Below are 19,629 nucleotides of genomic sequence, written 5' to 3'. Positions count from 1 at the left end.
ATCCACCACTCTCGTGATATCACTTATGCACCACTCTCCTACTATTACTTATCCACCACTCTCCTAATATCACTTATGCACCATTCTCCTATTATCACTTATCCACCACTCTCCTAATATTACTTATCCACACTCTCCTGATATCACTTATGCAGCACTATCCTGATATCACTTATGTACCACTCTCCTATTATCACTTATGCACCACTCACCTATTATCACTTATCCACCAGTCTCCTAATATTACTTATCCACGCACTCCTGAATCACTTATGCACCACTCTCCTATTATCACTTATCCACCACTCTCCTACTATTACTTATCCACACTCTCCTGATATCACTTATGCACCACTCTCCTATTATCACTTATCCACCACTCTCCTGATATCACTTATCCACCACTCTCCTAATATCACTCATCCACACTCTTCTGATATCACTTATGCAGCACTATCCTGATATCACTTATCCACACTCTCCTGATATCACTTATGCACCACTCTCCTATTATCACTTATCCACCACTCTCCTGATATCACTTATGCACCATTCTCCCGATATCACTTATCCACCACTCTCCTAATATCACTTATGCACCACTCTCCTATTATCATTTAATCATCACTCATCTACGATCACTTATTCACCACTCTTCTATTATCCCTTATCCACCATTCTCCTAATATCACATATGCAGCACTCTCCTAATATCACTTGTCTGCCACTCACCTATTATCACTAAAAATCACCATCCTCCTATAATCACTCACCCGCCACTCCTGTTATCACTTATTCACCACTCCCATATTATCACTTACCCATCACTCCCCTATTATCACTAACACAACAATCCCTTATTATCACTCACCCACCATTCCCTACCATCACTTACCCACAGCTCTATTTTAATTACTTATGCGCTGTTCCACTACTATCACTTACCCACCCAACTTTGACAAATTGCTTGTTACAGGACACAATACGCCAATAAAATTTAGATTAAAAATCATTCACGTTAAGCCCAAAAAACCAGATATGTCAACAGTTATGACAAAATACATATTGCAACAGGTGCTTGAATATTTTTTACCATTTCAACAAGTAAAGGTGAATGGCTGAATACAGTTGTATACTGTGCAGGGTACATTTTCATATGTGCAACTTGAAATTAATTTGCTGGAGTTCTTGCGCATTACTGCTTTCCAAGTGCACAAATTCGTACAAATTTTGCATGAATCATGCGATCGTGTACCCTGGGAGCATCTTTGCTACTATCACTTACCCACCATTCCTCTTCTTCCTCCTGTAGAAGGATCACAATTTCCCCGATGCGGAATGTCAGCTCATCATCATTATCTGCATCACAGTCATAAATTGCACGCCCTCGTCTGAAGTTGGCTCTTTTGGGCTAGCATGGAGGAAACAAATCACAATGCAAGTAAATAATAGTCATTACCGTATAAAAGATAACACCACGTCTTAATGATTATGATAAAAAAATCATTTTGATGAACTGCTAAAACTTTTCTAGCAAAACACCATTTAATTGATAGTGCAAAACTTCTGCAGGTGTACAATAACTGCTGTACTGAAAGGCTAACTAACAGAATTAAATTACAGGATTTTATATCAAATATATACTTTTTTCCTTAAAGGAAATTTTTAGGCAAATTTTATTTCTCTGAAATGCTTAACCATTACATTGAAGACCCCACCCCCCAACAAAAACCATCTTTCCATCTATAGATCATCTAGCTAAGGGGCAGCAACTCTTACACATTAATTCCACTTGTTCCCACTCTATGGCCACCCACATCCTAGATGTCACCAATTTAAGCTCGAGTGAAACATCACATTTGTGGGGAATGTGGGAGGATTGATAGTAATGTGATTGGCAAGTATTGTTTGAGAAACCTAATTTACTAAAACTTTTCCTTTCCCCATCCAAAACATTATCCAATCAGATTAAAACAAGGAGAGAAAAGCAAGACAAGGAGGGGAATCTTGAGCATGCAAGTTCTACCCACATCATCCTGTAGGTGCACAATAACTGCTGTACTGAAATCTCAACTTCTCCTAACCAAAACTTGGTACAACTTAATATAATTTATTCACACACATGGGAGGATGATCCCTGTGGGATGTCACCTTGGCAAAGGCCTCATATGCAAAGCTTTCAGGGTTAATCCAGAAAAAAGCGCATGGTCATGCCTGGGTCCAAGATTGTGCTGCCATGTATGATGTGTGGTAACTGTCTTGGCAGCTACCAGCTGCTTGACAAGATTGTGCTGCCATGAATGATGTGTGGTAACTGTCTTGGCAGCTACCAGCTGCTTGACAAGATTGTGCTGCCATGAATGATGTGTGGTAACTGTCTTGGCAGCTACCAGCTGCTTGACAAGATTGTGCTGCCATGAATGATGTGTGGTAACTGTCTTGGCAGCTACCAGCTGCTTGACAAGATTCAGCTCTCTTTTGCAAGGTCACAGAAATAGAAACTGTAGAAAACAGACTGCATACCATAAAAAGGACTTTATTTTGTCTCAAATTGAGACAATGTTTGATGGCCAGACTTGTGGAAATGGCTCCTATTTCACCAACTGAATTCTTTATGAGTTGTACCAGATCTGTGAGCATTCTTGGATTGTTAATTTGTGGTTGATGATCAAAGGTAACCTGTTTTTAGCAATCCTACCAGGTTACATCAGTAATAAAACTGAGCCATCAGAACTGGACTGTTTCAAGTTCAAATCCATGAACAGTGCACACAGCTCACTCACAGTGCATGCTGCGGATAGTGCTCTCAGGGAACAAATCTTGCTTGATAACCGCTTTACTGAGGTGAAGACAAATGATGAAACTCGACATGCTGAACCATGTCACAACCCAAAAGATGTTTCCTTCTGGGAACACCTTATGCCAGGAATCCTTTAGAAATTACATGTATGAAGAAAATGTTGGTCCAGACACATTTGGAATAAAGGCAACAACAGCTGTCTGAGCAGCATGGGGATGACCACAAATTTCCTGGGTATGTCCATTGCTAAATGAAGCAGATCACTGATTCAGGATCTATAGTGTCAGAGAGAGGGGCAATCAAAACTACTTTGTAAACCATTCCCCTTATTTGCTTGATTAGTTTCAGTAACTGAACAGCTGGAATGGATGCACATACCCATATTCCCTCCCAGATAACTGAAGTGACATCAATGACCCATGTTTCTGGTTCCAGGAATGGAGAGACAAAATGGGGAATTTGTGGTTCTACCTCATTGCAAATAGGTCAATTATCCGCCGGCCCCACATTGCACAGACTCAATGAAAGAAAGACCAATGCAGAGAACACTGAATTGTCCAACATTGTAAGAACCATCATCCTTTGGATGCATTCCACCAATGTTTGGAACACTGAGAACGGCCTTAATTTCCAAGAGAATAATGTTTTGATGTCTCTTACTTGATTCACTTGCTGCTAACAATTACCAAGCCCAGTAGCAAGTGTACCCAACAACCTGAAAAACTTGCATCTATATAGATTGTGATTTGTATTATGAGTCTTCTAAAAATACTCCTGCAATACTTCTACACATACTGCATACAAAACACATGGGGGTGAGGAATAATAATTTGTGAAAGCAAGACAGGTCTCATCATTTTCCTCCATAACTTTTGTTTCAAGTCTACTCTGTTAATAAGTAACAGAAGAGAGTGAAAAGCAACAAGCTTTGTAAAATTCAACAAATAATTTATTTCTCTAGAATACAAAGTGAAAATGAAAAATGAAAAAGAATAATCCCAGAATTACAGACATCAGTCCTAATAATAAAACTTCTTAACAAACTTTAGTGGAAATCAAAATTAAGTACAGAGGTGAAGGTTTTGATGTGCCTGTGGCACCCTGTGTCTTGTTTTGGTACCAACAGTCTTTTGTTGAAACACAGTAACATAATTCCAGGTTTGAATTCGCTATAAATCATAGTGAATGTCTCTGTCCAAGAATATTTATTTTTTATGAGGACTCTGTATTTCCAGAGAAAAATCACTTCAATAATTTGAAGAAATAAATTCCAGCCCAAATGAATACTGAACACAACAATAACAAATGAACACTAAAGCATCTGCACTTCATGCACCTGATTGAGAGGAAAAAAACAAAAAAACATGCATACCTTCTGTCTAGGGGCGGGTACAGGTGGAGGAGAGTCCTGTGGTGTCACAGCATTTGACAGTGGTCTGATACCTGAATGAGAAAACAAGTTCATTATCATGTACACTTGCAACAGTTGCTATTTTCAAAAACATATACCAATCCAAACAATCTCACCACACCACATTACCAACATCAACAATACCTTGGGCCTTTGGCAGAAGCTTTATGTCTCAATCAATGGCTACAGTCACTTGAAACACATTTAAAAATTAGAGCAGCTCTGGCAAGAAAACAAGCAAGCCAAACAGCCACTATTTCTGAACAGTGTTTTTCATGAGCATTCTTTCAAATGATTGCCAATAATTATATTTTGGGTAAAAAGTTCATCATTATGCATGTTCCATTCAATCAATTTTGAAATATAAGGTATATTTTTCTTAAATATTACATCTCTCTGCAAATACTTACTTATTCACATTAACATTACAACATATAAGCCAGTTATCTCCTGAATCCAGTCCTACCAAAAGACAAAAAATTCAGCTTTTCTGTCTACATTATATAGACAAAGGGCAATAACTCTTGCCCAGTACCTCCCACTGCCATCAATAGGTGTCACCAATTTTTAAACTGAGCAAACTACCAAAAAAGGGTTGATGGTAGGGTCTTTAAGTAATGTGATTGGGACAGTAGTCATGGAGAAACATAATTTATCAGAAAATCTGCTTTCTGCTTGGAATACAGTCCCCAACCACATTAATATTAAGAGAATAGGTTGGAGCAGTCTACTTGTGCCTTGGGTATCATTCAAGGGAAGAAAGGTAGGACTTCCTATGTGAATGATAACTTAAATCAACATGACATATGGTCACATTAACTATGACAGCTCTATCAGATTATTAAGATAATTACTGAAATCTTAATGTTAAATTTCACTGGCAACTCCAGTGAAATCATGATGCTGTGTTGGTTTAACTGAGTCTGGTATGCATCTGGGATGCATACACGAGACACACCAGATTCAAGTTTTGTCTCTGGGAAGCTAAACCAATGAGATAACAACTCTGTATGCTAGCCATCAGCTTCTGAGATGTCTCGGATCAAAACATTACCTTTGAACATGAGGCTAGAAAAGAGTGATCTAATTACATGAGCTGACATCCTTATGAGGTGGCTCTGACCTTTTGAGATGTCTGAGTTGGAAGAGCAAATAACCCACTAAATCCATGAAGAACAGGCTTGGGAGGTGATATCCTGCTTTCCTGGTGAGAAAATCATCTGCAGTTGCTGCAACTTTTCTCTGTGTGCTTCAAGTAGTGCTTGAGGGCAAGGACAGTATCTTGCATGTCCACTGCTCTAGACACATCTACAGACGAGAGGGAATGTATGACAACTCTCTGACTGCCATCGGCTACAAAGCCTGGTTGTGTCATGAGGATCACTGAACCATCCAATCTGAACTGAAGATAGGGTTGATTAAAAAGGCATGTAAACCACTCAGCCTCCATGCTGAAGCTAAAACTATCAATAAACTGGTTTTGTATGGCAACAGCTTCAGTGCAGTCATGGAAATAGGATGATGGAATTTGATCAATTCTAATCAAAACTGGCTAGAAGGTCTGAGAGTCTTTATCATGAGATATCTCTTATGTGTCAGATATCATGGAATGGCAGCCTTCGATGGCAATTGGTGCCTACTTTTCTCTTCACAAAGCCAGAGAAAAAGTCAGGCCACTCAAGGATCATACACTCAAAGGGACAATTTTATTGACTCAATACCAGTCCCTGGAAACATGCCACTCTCCCTCATAAACCTTCAGAGTGGAAGGCCTTCTTGCCCTTAAAATTCTCTCTATGATTGAAGGTGTAATTCTCTTGCAAGACTGGTTTGAAAAGAGTCAGGTGTGAAGAAGACAGTCTAAACATGTAGTGGAACACCTGCAACAATGGTCACTTGCAAAGATTCATTTTGGAAGTAATATTCCTGGGTAGGTGTAATACTAGAGTGAGTAGATCACTGACCCACCAAGCACTTGTTCCATCTTGTAGAATACTCTTGCAATTTTGACCCCTTTTTCCTGTATTATCTTTGGTAGTAAGACCATGTTGAGGGGTAGGCAAAGACACTGTATCCACAGCCCAAGCTTCAGGGTTTGGAACCAGTGAGATAAAGGTGGGCCATTTGTGGTTCCACCCTGCTGCATAAAGGTCAATTGTTGGATGTCCCCAAAGTGCAAAAATCTAATGAAAAACCAACTAAAGAACCTTTCCAAATGGATCACCTGACCCGTTATGTGGAGAAAGTCAGCCAGGACATTGAGTATGATGGCAGTGTGTCTGACTTGTATGTTGATCTGAATTTGCAGTACAAACAAATAAACTACCAAACCAGCATGCATAGGTCAGGCAATTTGGTTCAACCTTCTGTCTGTGGAGGTAGTCACCACTATCTGAACAACATGTAGAGAAACAATAGATCCCTTCTGCTTGGTTTACTTATCCCTCCATTGTGGGAAGTATGGCTGGATTAGGATTAGGATATTTTTTTTACAACGTAGCTTTAACTATTTTTCAGTCATATCGCTACGATGTCTGCAGTGTGGCAGTTTATAGTGATGTCTAGCACTGGGGCACCATGCCACATACATGTAGCATGATGTCCCACCCAGTCACATTATCCTGACACCAGGCTGACCAGTCCTAACACTAACCTCTTAATGCCAAGTGCCTAGCGAGGTAGCTGTTAGTACCATTTTTGTAAGACTTTAGCCGGGGTTCAAACCCACGATCTACAGCTTCTGAGGCGGATGCTCTAACCACTAGGCCACCGGAGCAGTCGCAGGTATGGCTTGTTTTCAAAATTAAAATAAGGGTGAAGCGGCATGTAAAGAAGTATTTTTTGAGCTGCCTACCTCTGGACTTCTTTAATTTTGCCCACATACAACAAAGGGGTAAGCCAAATGGCTTAAAATACCTTAAACTACTTCCTGTAGATGTATTTGGTGACATGATGCAAGTTGCTCACCATCTCTTAAACTCAGTTTGATTGTAGTTGCAACTTGTACATGTCCAAAGAACATCTTGCATCAAAACCCACTCCACTGTATATTCAACAAACAAAGTGAATGAAAGAACTCAAAACTGATTTCAAAATTCATTGAATGGTTTGTATGGATTAAATTGTTTCTTGTCAGTAATGAATCACTCTGCTTGCAGATACATCATTTTTTAATTTCTGTGCCAAAAAGTAAATTGCTGACACAAGGGCAAAAGTATGAATGCATTGACTTGCACCAGTGTATAACAATGAACAGTGATTTGAAACTGGACAGGTTCCATCAGTTCATGTTGCATACCAGCAACTATACTACTCTTGCCAAGTTTGGACTTCTTTAAGTCTATGATTTGTGATTTATTTTTAAACAAAAAATGCCTCAGAGAAGACAATACAGTCTAGTCTTAATAATTCAACTTATATGACTATTGTGTTACGACAATGAACTAAACAGGAGATGTTAATGAAGGTTATTGAGTTCTTCCATAATCCAACCATCAATTAGGACTATTTAATTTAATAATAGGAGAGACTAATGAAGGTCTTTCAATTTTCCCATAATGCAACCTTCAACATGGACTATTCTATTTAATAATAGGAGAGACTAATGAAGCTCTTTCAATTTTCCCATAATCAACTTTCAATTAGGACAATTTCATTTAATAACTGGAGAGGCTAATGAATGTCATTAAATTCTCCCATAATTCAACCTTCAATTAGGACTATTCCATTTAAATCTACCTGTTGGAAGATAACACTTTTTCTGTATGTAGCTGAGTGTCTGAATCTTTTTTTGGCTGTATAGTTTCATTTCTGTTTTATCGGTGGTCCCCTTAAAAAAAGTGCCTCCTCTCAACCACTACCACTTCCAGGCAATTTCTTTAGTGTACCATCTTTATCTGATGATAAGTCCAACAACATTTTTTACTGTACTGTATTTGTATGAAGATAAGTCCAACAACATTTTTTACTATACTGTATTTATATAAGTCCAACAACATTTTTTACTGTACTGTATTTATATAAGTCCAACAACATATCTTAACAACACTGGGAAATATTTAGTTAGGATATCTTTACCTGACAACAAATAAACCACGTACTGTGAAACAAATTACAACAACCATCATGGGATCTGATGTTTGAGGCATACAAATGTATTAAAGAATCATTCTAATATACTATGAATAAAGTGCATCATATGGAATTATTATATCATATTTATTTCTCATCCTGAGATAAACAATGTATTACATTTTTGCTCATTTAATAACTTGAATCTTCTAGTCAAATTGAAGGCTCATATAAGATAAAAGTTTTCTTCAAACCCATTCAATAAATTTCATTTTAAAAATAGGATGATAACTTGGTTGGTTGGTACATACTGGTACTTTGATCACAAAATCGGCTATATCATGCAGAGGAAATGGGAGCTAATCACCTTTCCCACCAACAGAGAGAGGCAGCTGACCAAATACGGCCTGGTGTGGTACTGACCCTACAAAACTTGGATTACCAGTTTCATGCTTTATCATGGCTTCCTAAGCAGTCAAAGACATGTACAACCCTCTATTTACAGTCAGAACAGGGAAAGGTTTATTCTAGATCATTCACAATGGAAATGCCAGATTGGTCCTATACTTATAAAGGAAATGGACTGCACTATATTTTTGAGACTTGACTACATATATGACATCCAGGTTGGCTTACTGTTATTGGCAAGGTCCTTGATTGGGTTAGTTGGTCTGGGTGGGACTGCTGGCTTAGCATCTCTGAAATAGATTAACATTAAAACTACATTAAACTACATGAATGATTAGATATTTCCTAGTATATGCCATAATAATTGATGATTTTCAATAATACATTCCATAATAATAGATAACATACAGATTGCATGCACTGAAACAATATTTTCAACCTGACGGTAACTTCTAGATACACTAGAACAAAATGTTCAACCCCACTGTTCTAGAGAACATACCAACTACATGCACTGCTATGTAACAAAATGTTCAAATGACTTGTGGATAACATGCTGACTGTATGTTATGTAACAAAATGTTCAACCCCCAATGTTCTAGATAACAGACAGGCTGCATTCACTATAGCAAAATGTTCCACTAGACTGTTCTAGATAACATACAGATTGCATACACTATAGAAAAATGTTCACGAAAGCCATACACACTGCATGTATTACATGTTCATTTCTTTCGGACTGCCACCAGAGCTAACGTATATGCATCAAGATTTGCCTTCAGTAAAGACTAAATACTGGTTATTGGTTCTGTCTAATGGAGTAAATTATTTCATCTTCAAAATACTCTATCTCTGCCATGATGCACTCTACAATTTTGTAATTACAAAAAAACACCCATAACACTAATGGACCTATTTAAGAATTAGCAGTTTCCATTTGAAAATTCCGTATAAAAAAATATAATCACTTAGGAAATGTGTGCTGTGCATCAGACTTCCACCCTACTTGGTGTGTGCAGATTGAAATAACACAACAGTAAATCACAAGGATGAATTCAGAAATCTATTAAGTTAACTGACTATTGCAAATAACTCATCTTTTACTATCCACCATCACCACCCTAAATTCCATTCTGAATATTCATCTCAAATTACAACACAAAACATTGCCTAATGGAATGAAAATGATTTTATAAAATGATCTCTTGTATCTTTAATACAGGTCTGAAGTCCAATAGACATCTTTAAAATTTGTCCTATAAATAAGTCATGTGGACTATTGGTTTGTATATAATATACATATACAAGTAAAAACATAGAGGTCGGCATATGACAGATCAGGAAATATGCCAAATTTATGCAGGGAACTTCTGACTTAAAATCAGGAAGAATTCCAGCCTCCCAATTTTTTGCATCCAAATGGACCAAAATGGAAACTAGTGGATAAATTTCCTTTCTCAATATTAAAACATGCGTATCATCTCATCATTTCAGTCCTTCACTGTAACTTGTGCATAGTTTGACCAACATGGTCTATTCTTTGGGGCCTTTCAATGGAATGACTATAAGGTCCAAGCACTTACACAAGAGGTTATGTGTGTAGTTTGACTAACATGGTCTATTCATTGGAGCCTTTCAATGGAATGACTATAAGGTCCAAGCACTTACAAAAGAGGTTATGTGTGTAGTTTGACCAACATGGTCTATTCATTGGAGCCTTTCAATGGAATGACTATAAGGTCCAAGCACTTACAAAAGAGGTTATGTGTATAGTTTGACCAACATGGTCTATTCATTGGAGCCTTTCAATGGAATGACTATAAGGTCCAAGCACTTACAAAAGAGGTTATGTGTATAGTTTGACCAACATGGTCTATTCATTGGGGCCTTTCAATGCAATGACTATATGGGCCAAGAACACATATAAAAAAGGAATTATTATGCATTTTCATGCAGGGTCATGTGTGATATAAAGCATGATGGATGCAGCATTATTGCTTTCACCATATATACTCATGTATAAGTTGTGTCCAAATGATACTAATAATATCGACTCTGATCTGTCATCACGTAATGCAGCAGTAAATCTGGGTCTATGCAGGTGGATCTGACCTGTACATTAGCATATATAGTGTACCTTTTTCCTGAACTGATTAGGCCCTATTTTCTATACAGTACAAAAAGCAAGCTAGAACAGTAACTAACAAAAGGTGGTGTGTACTTACACAATACCAGGTGGGTGATTTGGTGGAAAAACTGGCACGGCACCTACAAAACAAATTAAAGACAGCACTGTTGATCAAAAACCACTGATAAAAGTATACCACAGTTGCTCACAAAAAGAAACACATTTATATATATATATATATATATATATATATATATATATATATATATATATATATAGAGAGAGAGAGAGAGAGAGAGAGAGAGAGAGAGAGATAGATAGAGAGAGAGAGAGAGAGAGACTGATTTATAACATGAATCCACAGCTTAAATTTAAATGTTAGTCTATGTTGTAACATTGTAACATTAGGAAATGCCTGAGTGTGTGAAATATATTACATCATCAACCATTTTCAACATAATACGTCCACTCTGCATGTAAATAAGTACACAATAAGGTATTGAAAAGTAGTTGTGACGTCTCCCAATATAGTTGGAGCAAATGAAGCAAATGAACAATTTTTTTAGATTGATTTAACCAATTAAATTAAGTAAAAACATTTCAAGTGACACGTCCAATAAAATCTGGATGTTCCTGACAAATTATAGCTCCCATGTTCCGCTTATGAGATACCATGGGATAAAGAAATGTGAGATCTGTAGGCAATATCTTTTATATTTCTGACCAAAGTGGTGAGGCTGCTTATTAAGACAGCAATAACTATTACATGAAATACAGTATAATGGGTCAAAGTTAAAGCCCCAATGCAACCATTATGTGCTGACAGTCATACATGCCAAATCATCTGAATAATACTGATTCTTGAAATATAAACATCATTGGATTCTGTAAGATCACATAATATCAACATTATATGCCATGTAATTCCTACCCTGCCATTTTCCACATGTGTACGAATTAAACTAATGTTAACTGTTAACATCTGTGGTTCAAGCGATTTCAGTTGAAAGGTGGCATACAAGATCTGATGATATCACCATTGTACAGATGGTAGTTAATACAAGATCTGATGATGTCACCATTGTACACATAGTAGTTAATACAAGATCTGATGATGTCACCATTGTACAGATGGTAGTTAATACAAGATCTGATGATGTCACCATTGTACAGATGGTAGTTAATACAAGATCTGATGATGTCACCATTGTACACATAGTAGCTAATACAAGATCTGATGATGTCACCATTGTACACATAGTAGCTAACACAAGATCTGATGATGTCACCATTGTACACATAGAAGCTAATACCATGCTATGTTGGATTGTCTTCAGCCCATGTTCACCCTTCAATGTATATTCTAGTGCTCCAGCTGACCACCAAATTCACTCATCTTACTTTTATCTAATGCACATGTTTTCTTCTCAAATCTATTTACAAAACAGGCTTGTCTTGCTGACTACACTACATACAATCCTCAATGCTGATGACTACACTACATAAAATCCTTAATGCTCATGACTAGACTACATAAAATCCTTAATGCTGATTACTACATTACATAAACTCATCAATGCTGATGACAACACTACATAAAATCCTCAATGCTGATTACTACACTACATACAATTCTCAATTTTGATGACTACACTACATCAAATCATCAATGCTAACTACACTACATAAAATCCTTAATGCTGATGACTACACTACAAAAAATCCTCAATGTTGCTAACTACACTAAATAAAGTCCTTAATGCTGATGACTTCACTAAATAAAATCATCAATGCCTACAATACATAAAATCCATAATGCTCATGGCTACACTACATAAAATCCTTAATGCTCATGACTACACTACATAAACTCATCAATGCTGATTACTACACTAAATAAAATTCTCAATCTTGATGACTACACTACATAAAATCCTCAATGCTGATGACTACACTACAAAAATTCCTCAATGTTGTTAACTACACTACATAAAATCCTTAATGCTGATGACTTCACTACATAAAATTCTCAATTTTGATGACTACACTACATAAAATCCTCAATTCTGATGACTACACTACAAAAAATCCTCAATGTTGCTAACTACACTACATACAATCCTTAATGCTGATGACTTCACTACATAAAATCATCAATGCTGATGACTACGCTACATAAAATCCATAATGCTCATGGCTACACTACAAAAAATCCTTAATGCTCATGACTACACTACATAAACTCATCAATGCTGATGACTACACTACATACAATCATCAATGCTGATGACTACACTACATACAATTCTCAATGTCGATGACTACACTACATAAAATCCTCAATGCTGATAACTACATTAAATACAATCATCAATGCTGATGACTACACTCCATGCAATCATCAATGATGATGACTACGCTAAATACAATTATCAATGCTGATGACTACACTACATAAAATCCTCAATGCTGATGAAATCAGTTATACAGTTTGCTAAAGAAGTGGCAGCAATGCCTCTCTCTTTTAAATACAGTAAAGATATTACATAATGAAATAATAAACCTGGCGTTATATGGATTGTATTACGATTCTCCAAATTTCGAACATCTCCTGGTCGTAATGGCTCAGATGGGGAGCGTCTGTGTGTCCAGATTTCCCCTCGATCTGGATCAGAATTTGTACGCACGTGACTTCCAGCAGTACCATTCCCTGGAAGGGGTACAGGGAGTTTCTTGCGAGGGGGTAATGGTGGCTGGTCAGAGGAGGAAGTTGGACTAGTTGGGACTGTGAGTGATATTTGTTGACTAGATAAACTGTTATTTGAGCCTGGAACTGAAAATAAAAATATCAACAATAATTATCAGTGTTATGATTCTGTGTTCCAAATACTGTTGCTAGTATGGGTCAATGACGTGATAAAAGCAGTACAAAATATAAAAGTTACTGAATTTTCCTAATGAAATATAGACAGAGAATTATAAATATCCAGACAGAATGGAAAGTGCTATCCCTGGATTCCAATGGAAGACTGCTTGATAATAGTAGGCAGAATATAACACTGATTGAGTAATGTGATGTGATGTGATTTTGATTTTTAATGTAGCTTTAACAATTTTTCAGTCATATCGCTATGATGTCTGCAATGTGGCAGTTTATAGTGATGTCTAGCACTGGGGCATCATGCCGCAGACATGTAGCATGATGTCCCACCCAGTCACATTATCCTGACACCAGGCCGACCAGTCCTAACACTAACCTCTTAATGCTGAACGCCAAGCGAGGAAGCTGTTAGTACCATTTTTTAAGTCTCTGGTATGACTCGGCCGGGGATCAAACCCACGACCTCCCGCATCCGAGGCGGATGCTCTAACCACTAGGCCACTGGAGCGGTCACTGACTGAGTAACATAATTCTCTAATAACAATGAGAAACATAATTTTGTAATAACCTGTGGATCTGGGTTCGAATCTCTGTAGAGTACAAATTAAAAATTCTCAAACCTGTATGATAATATTATTTGTATTATATATATATATATATATATATATATATATATATATATATATATATATATATATATATATATATATATATAGGGGTGGGGGTGCTAAGCCTTTCCTTAACTGTACATCTTGGGACCAAAATGTTGTCTCTTTTATAGTGGTTACCAAAACAAATGAAATTGAAATAGTGTCCAAATGGCTTTATTTGAACCAGAATATGAAGCCAGTCTGCTGAGAAAACCAAGTTCCACTGGGGCAAGTATGGAGCTCAGCAGTCTCTGAAAACTGCTACAAAACTTATTTATCATTCCCTGCAGAGAAATGCGGACATGAGGGAGAAAGACAGATTCATGTGTTTTTTAATACCAATTCATTTGTATTACTAATTATGTACAGAAAATAGACTTGTGTTACTAATTATGTACAGAAAATAGACTTGTGTTACTAATTATGTACAGAAAATAGACTTGTATCACCAATTATGTACAGAAAAAAGACCATTTCATTCAATAGAGAAATATTGCTAAGCCTACTGGTGACTATTCAGTTCAGTATGTTCATATTATAACAAGAAAACAATGACAGCCAGATTACAAAGCTCTGGTTCGTCTTAATGGTCTTTTTGTCATGATCCTTCCATGTATCATATTATATTTGTCCACAAGCAATAGTGTACAAAACACTGTACTAAATGCCAAGTCATATAGGCAACAGTGTATCAAAACACTGTACTAAATACCAAGTTATATAGAAAGCAATGTACCAAAACAATGTACTAAATGCCAAGTTATATAGAAAACAGTGTACCAAAACAACGTACTAAATGCCACATCATACAAAAACAGTGTACCCAAACAATGTACTAAATGCCAAGTGATATAGAAAACAGTGTACCCAAACAATGTACTAAATGCCAAGTTATATAGACAACAGTGTACCAAAACTCTGGACTAAATACTAAGTCACATGTCTTTGCATGCAGCAGTTTGAGCAACTGCAGTAAATGCAAAGGTTCATGTTAATCAGTAGATACTAAAATATTTCTATAATAAGGTCACAAATACCTAGTTTTGACTAAAGCATCAAGTGTTTCTTATGATACATTTACATATAAAATTACCTGATTCCACATACAATAGTGCAGATCTACCAACCCTAAAGAGACCCCAGCAAACCAGTCAAGATTTTCCCCCATGTCTTATCAATGTAACAAAATGTCATATATTGCCAGTGTTAGCATGGAAACAAGAACTAAAAGTTTACAATTGCAATCTGATGCTGTGAAGGCAAGATTTTGTTCAAGTAAACCTACACTTAATGACCTCCAGTTTAGTTCAGAAAATGAAGTTCCACAATCTCTGGAGGTCTTGATCTCTCAATGCAATGTAATCTTTATGGGTTTTTATTCAATTCTTGTGGCATTGGCAAGCATCTCTCCCACCATGAGCACTACTCAGATCAACATTATATCTTGTGGCATTGGCAAGTATTTCTCCCACCATGAGCATTACTCAGATCAATATTATATCTTGTGGCATTGGCAAGCATTTCTCCCACCATGAGCATTACTCAGATCAACATTATATCTTGTGGCACTTGCAAGCATTTCTCCCACCATGAGCATTACTCAGATCAACATTATATCTTTTGGCATTGGCAAGCATTTCTCCCACCATGAGCATTACTCAGATCAACATTATATCTTGTGTCATTGGCAAGCATTTCTCCCACCATGAGCATTACTCAGATCAACATTATATCTTGTGGCATTGGCAAGCATTTCTCCCACCATGAGCATTACTCAGATCAACATTATATCTTGTGGCATTGGCAAGCATTTCTCCCACCATGAGCATTACTCAGATCAACATTATATCTTGTGGCATTGGCAAGCATTTCTCCCACCATGAGCATTACTCAAATTAACATTATATCTTTGGGGCACTCACCAGTTATTATGTACTTTTGAGAGAGTGACATATGTAAGGTGAAGTTGTTTGCATTTAAAACATGCAAAATTGAGAGAATGTTGGCATACATCTATGCTACATTAATGTAATATGGATGATATTTCTTTGGATACTGTACTTTTGGAAATTGTACATGATCTAAGCACACTGCTAATAAAAATGACTGCTCCCTTGTGATAAAAAATCAGCCTGAATTAGTCTAAAGTACACTATCCATAGCAGCTATTAAAAAAGGGAAAAATAATTTTGCCAGACTAGACAATACCAGCTTCTGAAAGTGCAATGAATGAATTACCAAAATAAAGTTATCAGCTCTTTTTTTATACCTGTGAAGTTAAGGAAGTGAAAATGACCAAGTAGAGCTAGCACTTTTTTGAAAGGTGCACATTTGAAGTAAGGCCAAGCTGTATACCCTATAACCCATATTACACCCATCCACCATACACCAAAATAAAGGGAATTAAAGGTTCTTTGAACTATACCTAAGATAAACAAGGTCTTTTTTAAATAGCTAGTATAACCAATGAGGAAAGCTGGGGAAATTCTTTTTCTTTAAAATCCAACCCTATGCAAAGTACGAAACTGTAGAGCACCAGCATTATATCTTGTGGCATTGGCAAGCATCTCTCCCACTATAAGCATTATATCAATATTATATCTTGTGGCATTGGCAAGCATTTCTCCCACCATCAGCGTTACTCAGATCAACATTATATCTTGTGGCATTGGCAAGCAACTCTCCCACTATAAGCATTACTCAGATCAACATTATATCTGGTGGCATTGGCAAGCATCTCTCCTGCCATGAGCATGACTCAGATCAACATTATATCTTGTGGCGTTGGCAAGCATCTCTCCCACCATGAGCATTACTCAGATCAACATTATATCTTGTGGCATTGGCAAGCATCTCTTCCACCATCAGCGTTACTCAGATCAACATTATATCTTGTGGCATTGGCAAGCATTTCTCCCACCTTGAGCATTACTCAGATCAACATTATATCTTGTGGCATTGGCAAGCATCTCTCCCACCACGAGCATTACTCAGATCAACATTATATCTTGTGGCATTGACAAGCATCTCTCCCACCATGAGCATTACTCAGATCAACATTATATCTTGTCCAATAGATGCAACTGTCTCCTTTAATGGCTTTTTTCCCACCATCAAGACTGGTTGAATTTCTTGATACTTATGCACTGACTGTGCTTTTTCAAAAGTCTGTTTTCTCATTGCCTTCAAAGCTTTTGTCTCCTGGATATTTCTAGACCATAACATAAGCCTGATATGTGGCATCATGCATGGTACACTTCAGTGTATGTGCTACTTCCCTGTGTAGTAAGTCTGGTCTCCTGACAAACACCAATCAATTGAATGTGAAAATTCCAGATCTGGACCAAACCTGAACAAGCCAATATTTGGATCTGATTGCAGTGGTCATATTATTCTCTTTGTGCTATTATTCCATAGGCCTGTAATTTAAGGATTCTTTCATTCTTTCAGTAAGCATTTTGGTGAAATTGTAAGGTTGGTCTAGTCTACTAGTGTCCAAAAACCTGAGCAACATACAACAGTTAATGTTGATCAGTGGTGTGTGAAATATTTTTCAGTTATCTAATGTTGATCAGTGGTGTGTGAAATATTTTTCAGTTATCTAATGTTGATCAGTGGTGTGTGAAATATTTTTCAGTTATCTAATGTTGATCAGTGGTGTGTAAAATATTTTTCACTTACCTAATGTTGATCAGTGGTGTGTGAAATATTTTTCAGTTATCTAATGTTGATCAGTGGTGTGTAAAATATTTTTCACTTACCTAATGCTGATCAGTGGTGTGTGAAATATTTTTCAGTTATCTAATGTTGGTTAGCAGTGCATGGAATATTTTTCAGTTAATTAATGCTGAGAAAGACAGCTAAATTCATGACTCTGCATAAAGAAAGAGAGTAAATGAGAAAGACAGTTAAATGCATAACTCAGCAAAAAGAATAAAAGTGTCTGCAAAAGAAAGGTAAATGCAAATCTTATGAGTTGATGGAAGACAGACTGATGCATGTATGGATGGACAGACAAGTGAGTGGAAGACAGATACCAGTACTGAGAGACAGACAAGTGGATGGAAGACAGATGAACACAATCAATCCATAGGCCAAAAGTTATTCTGCAATCTTGAAAATATTCAAACATCATAAGAAAGTAAATCTTTGAAAAAATACAGAAAAAATGAAATAATTACAATGAAATAAATTTTACAAGGTTTGAAGTTTTGGAATTTGTCATGACCATTGGAGTTATACAGACCATTCAACAAATGTAACTAGCTACACAGACTCAGATGAAGGATGAATAAGGTCAACTAGGATTCTAATCTGTTGGGGAACACCAAGGGATTCATTATACAGATAAGGTCAACTAGGATTCTAATCTGTTGGGGAACACCAAGGGATTCATTATACAGATATAACTACAAAGACTCAGATGAGAGGTCAAGATGGTAATTGAGATCTTAATTAAACAATTTAAATAAACCAGAAATAATATTATGTTTTAATTTAAATAATACAATAAAATTTCTCTCTGGTGAAGCAATTCCTTATTTTTCATTGTCCCTCAAAAAACTGATTACTGTGATCTAACTTGGGAAAAAGTTTACATATAAATCACAACCAAACCATGCACCCAATGGTATGCCAGCTGGCAAGATGACAAGCAAAACATGCACCATTGGCATGCCAGCAGCAAGATGACAACCAAAACATGCATCAATGGTATGCCAGCAGGCAAGATGACAAACAAAACATGCACCAATGGTATGTCAGCAGGCAAGATGACAACCAAACCATGCACCAATGGTATGTCAGCAGGCAAGATGACAACCAAAACATGCACCAATGGTATGTCAGCAGGCAAGATGACAACCAAAACATGCACCAATGGTATGCCAGCAGACAAGACGACAACCAAAACATGCACCATTGGTTTGTCAGCAGACCAACTGACAACAAGACCAAAAAACAATTGTGTGCCTACAGGCCAAATGACAACAAAAAAAACATTCACAAATGGTGTGGCAATCCAGGCCAACTTAGAACCAATTATGCACCAATGAAATTCAAGCAGGCCAACTCAAAAACAACCCATGCATCAATGGTGTTTATGGCAGGCAAGAAGATAAGGCTATATGGTGTTCATTTAAGTTCTTAAGCAGTGGGTCTGAATCAACTGTCACATGACACCAGTTGTTATCATCCTACACAACTGTTTTGTTAGCTGTAGACACAAAATGTGCCTTGTGTTACATTTTAATGTCTCCCTCTGGTAGTTCAGTATGTTCT

The 19,629-nt window shown here is 36.9% G+C and overlaps 1 protein-coding gene across 1 annotated transcript in view; it reads right to left on the bottom strand.

The window, feature by feature from the left end:
* Positions 1–19,629, bottom strand: part of LOC149774740 (arf-GAP with SH3 domain, ANK repeat and PH domain-containing protein 1-like) — a 204,935-nt gene that overhangs the window by 21,819 nt on the left and 163,487 nt on the right. The window contains exons 24-28 of the mRNA XM_089944763.1: positions 13,382–13,651; positions 10,916–10,958; positions 8,919–8,980; positions 4,173–4,243; positions 1,286–1,411 (exon numbers count right to left, since the gene is read on the bottom strand). Coding sequence (XP_089800889.1) covers positions 1,286–1,411; positions 4,173–4,243; positions 8,919–8,980; positions 10,916–10,958; positions 13,382–13,651 — 572 coding nt within the window. The remainder of the gene's footprint in view (positions 1–1,285; positions 1,412–4,172; positions 4,244–8,918; positions 8,981–10,915; positions 10,959–13,381; positions 13,652–19,629) is intronic.

The sequence above is a fragment of the Sinohyriopsis cumingii genome, unplaced genomic scaffold, assembly GCF_028554795.1.
Source record: "Sinohyriopsis cumingii isolate HCF-2022 unplaced genomic scaffold, ASM2855479v2 utg000160l, whole genome shotgun sequence".
Lineage (NCBI taxonomy): Eukaryota > Metazoa > Mollusca > Bivalvia > Unionida > Unionidae > Sinohyriopsis > Sinohyriopsis cumingii.
The sequence above is the reverse complement of the archived record's forward strand: the minus strand, read 5'-3'. Positions and strand labels throughout refer to the sequence as shown.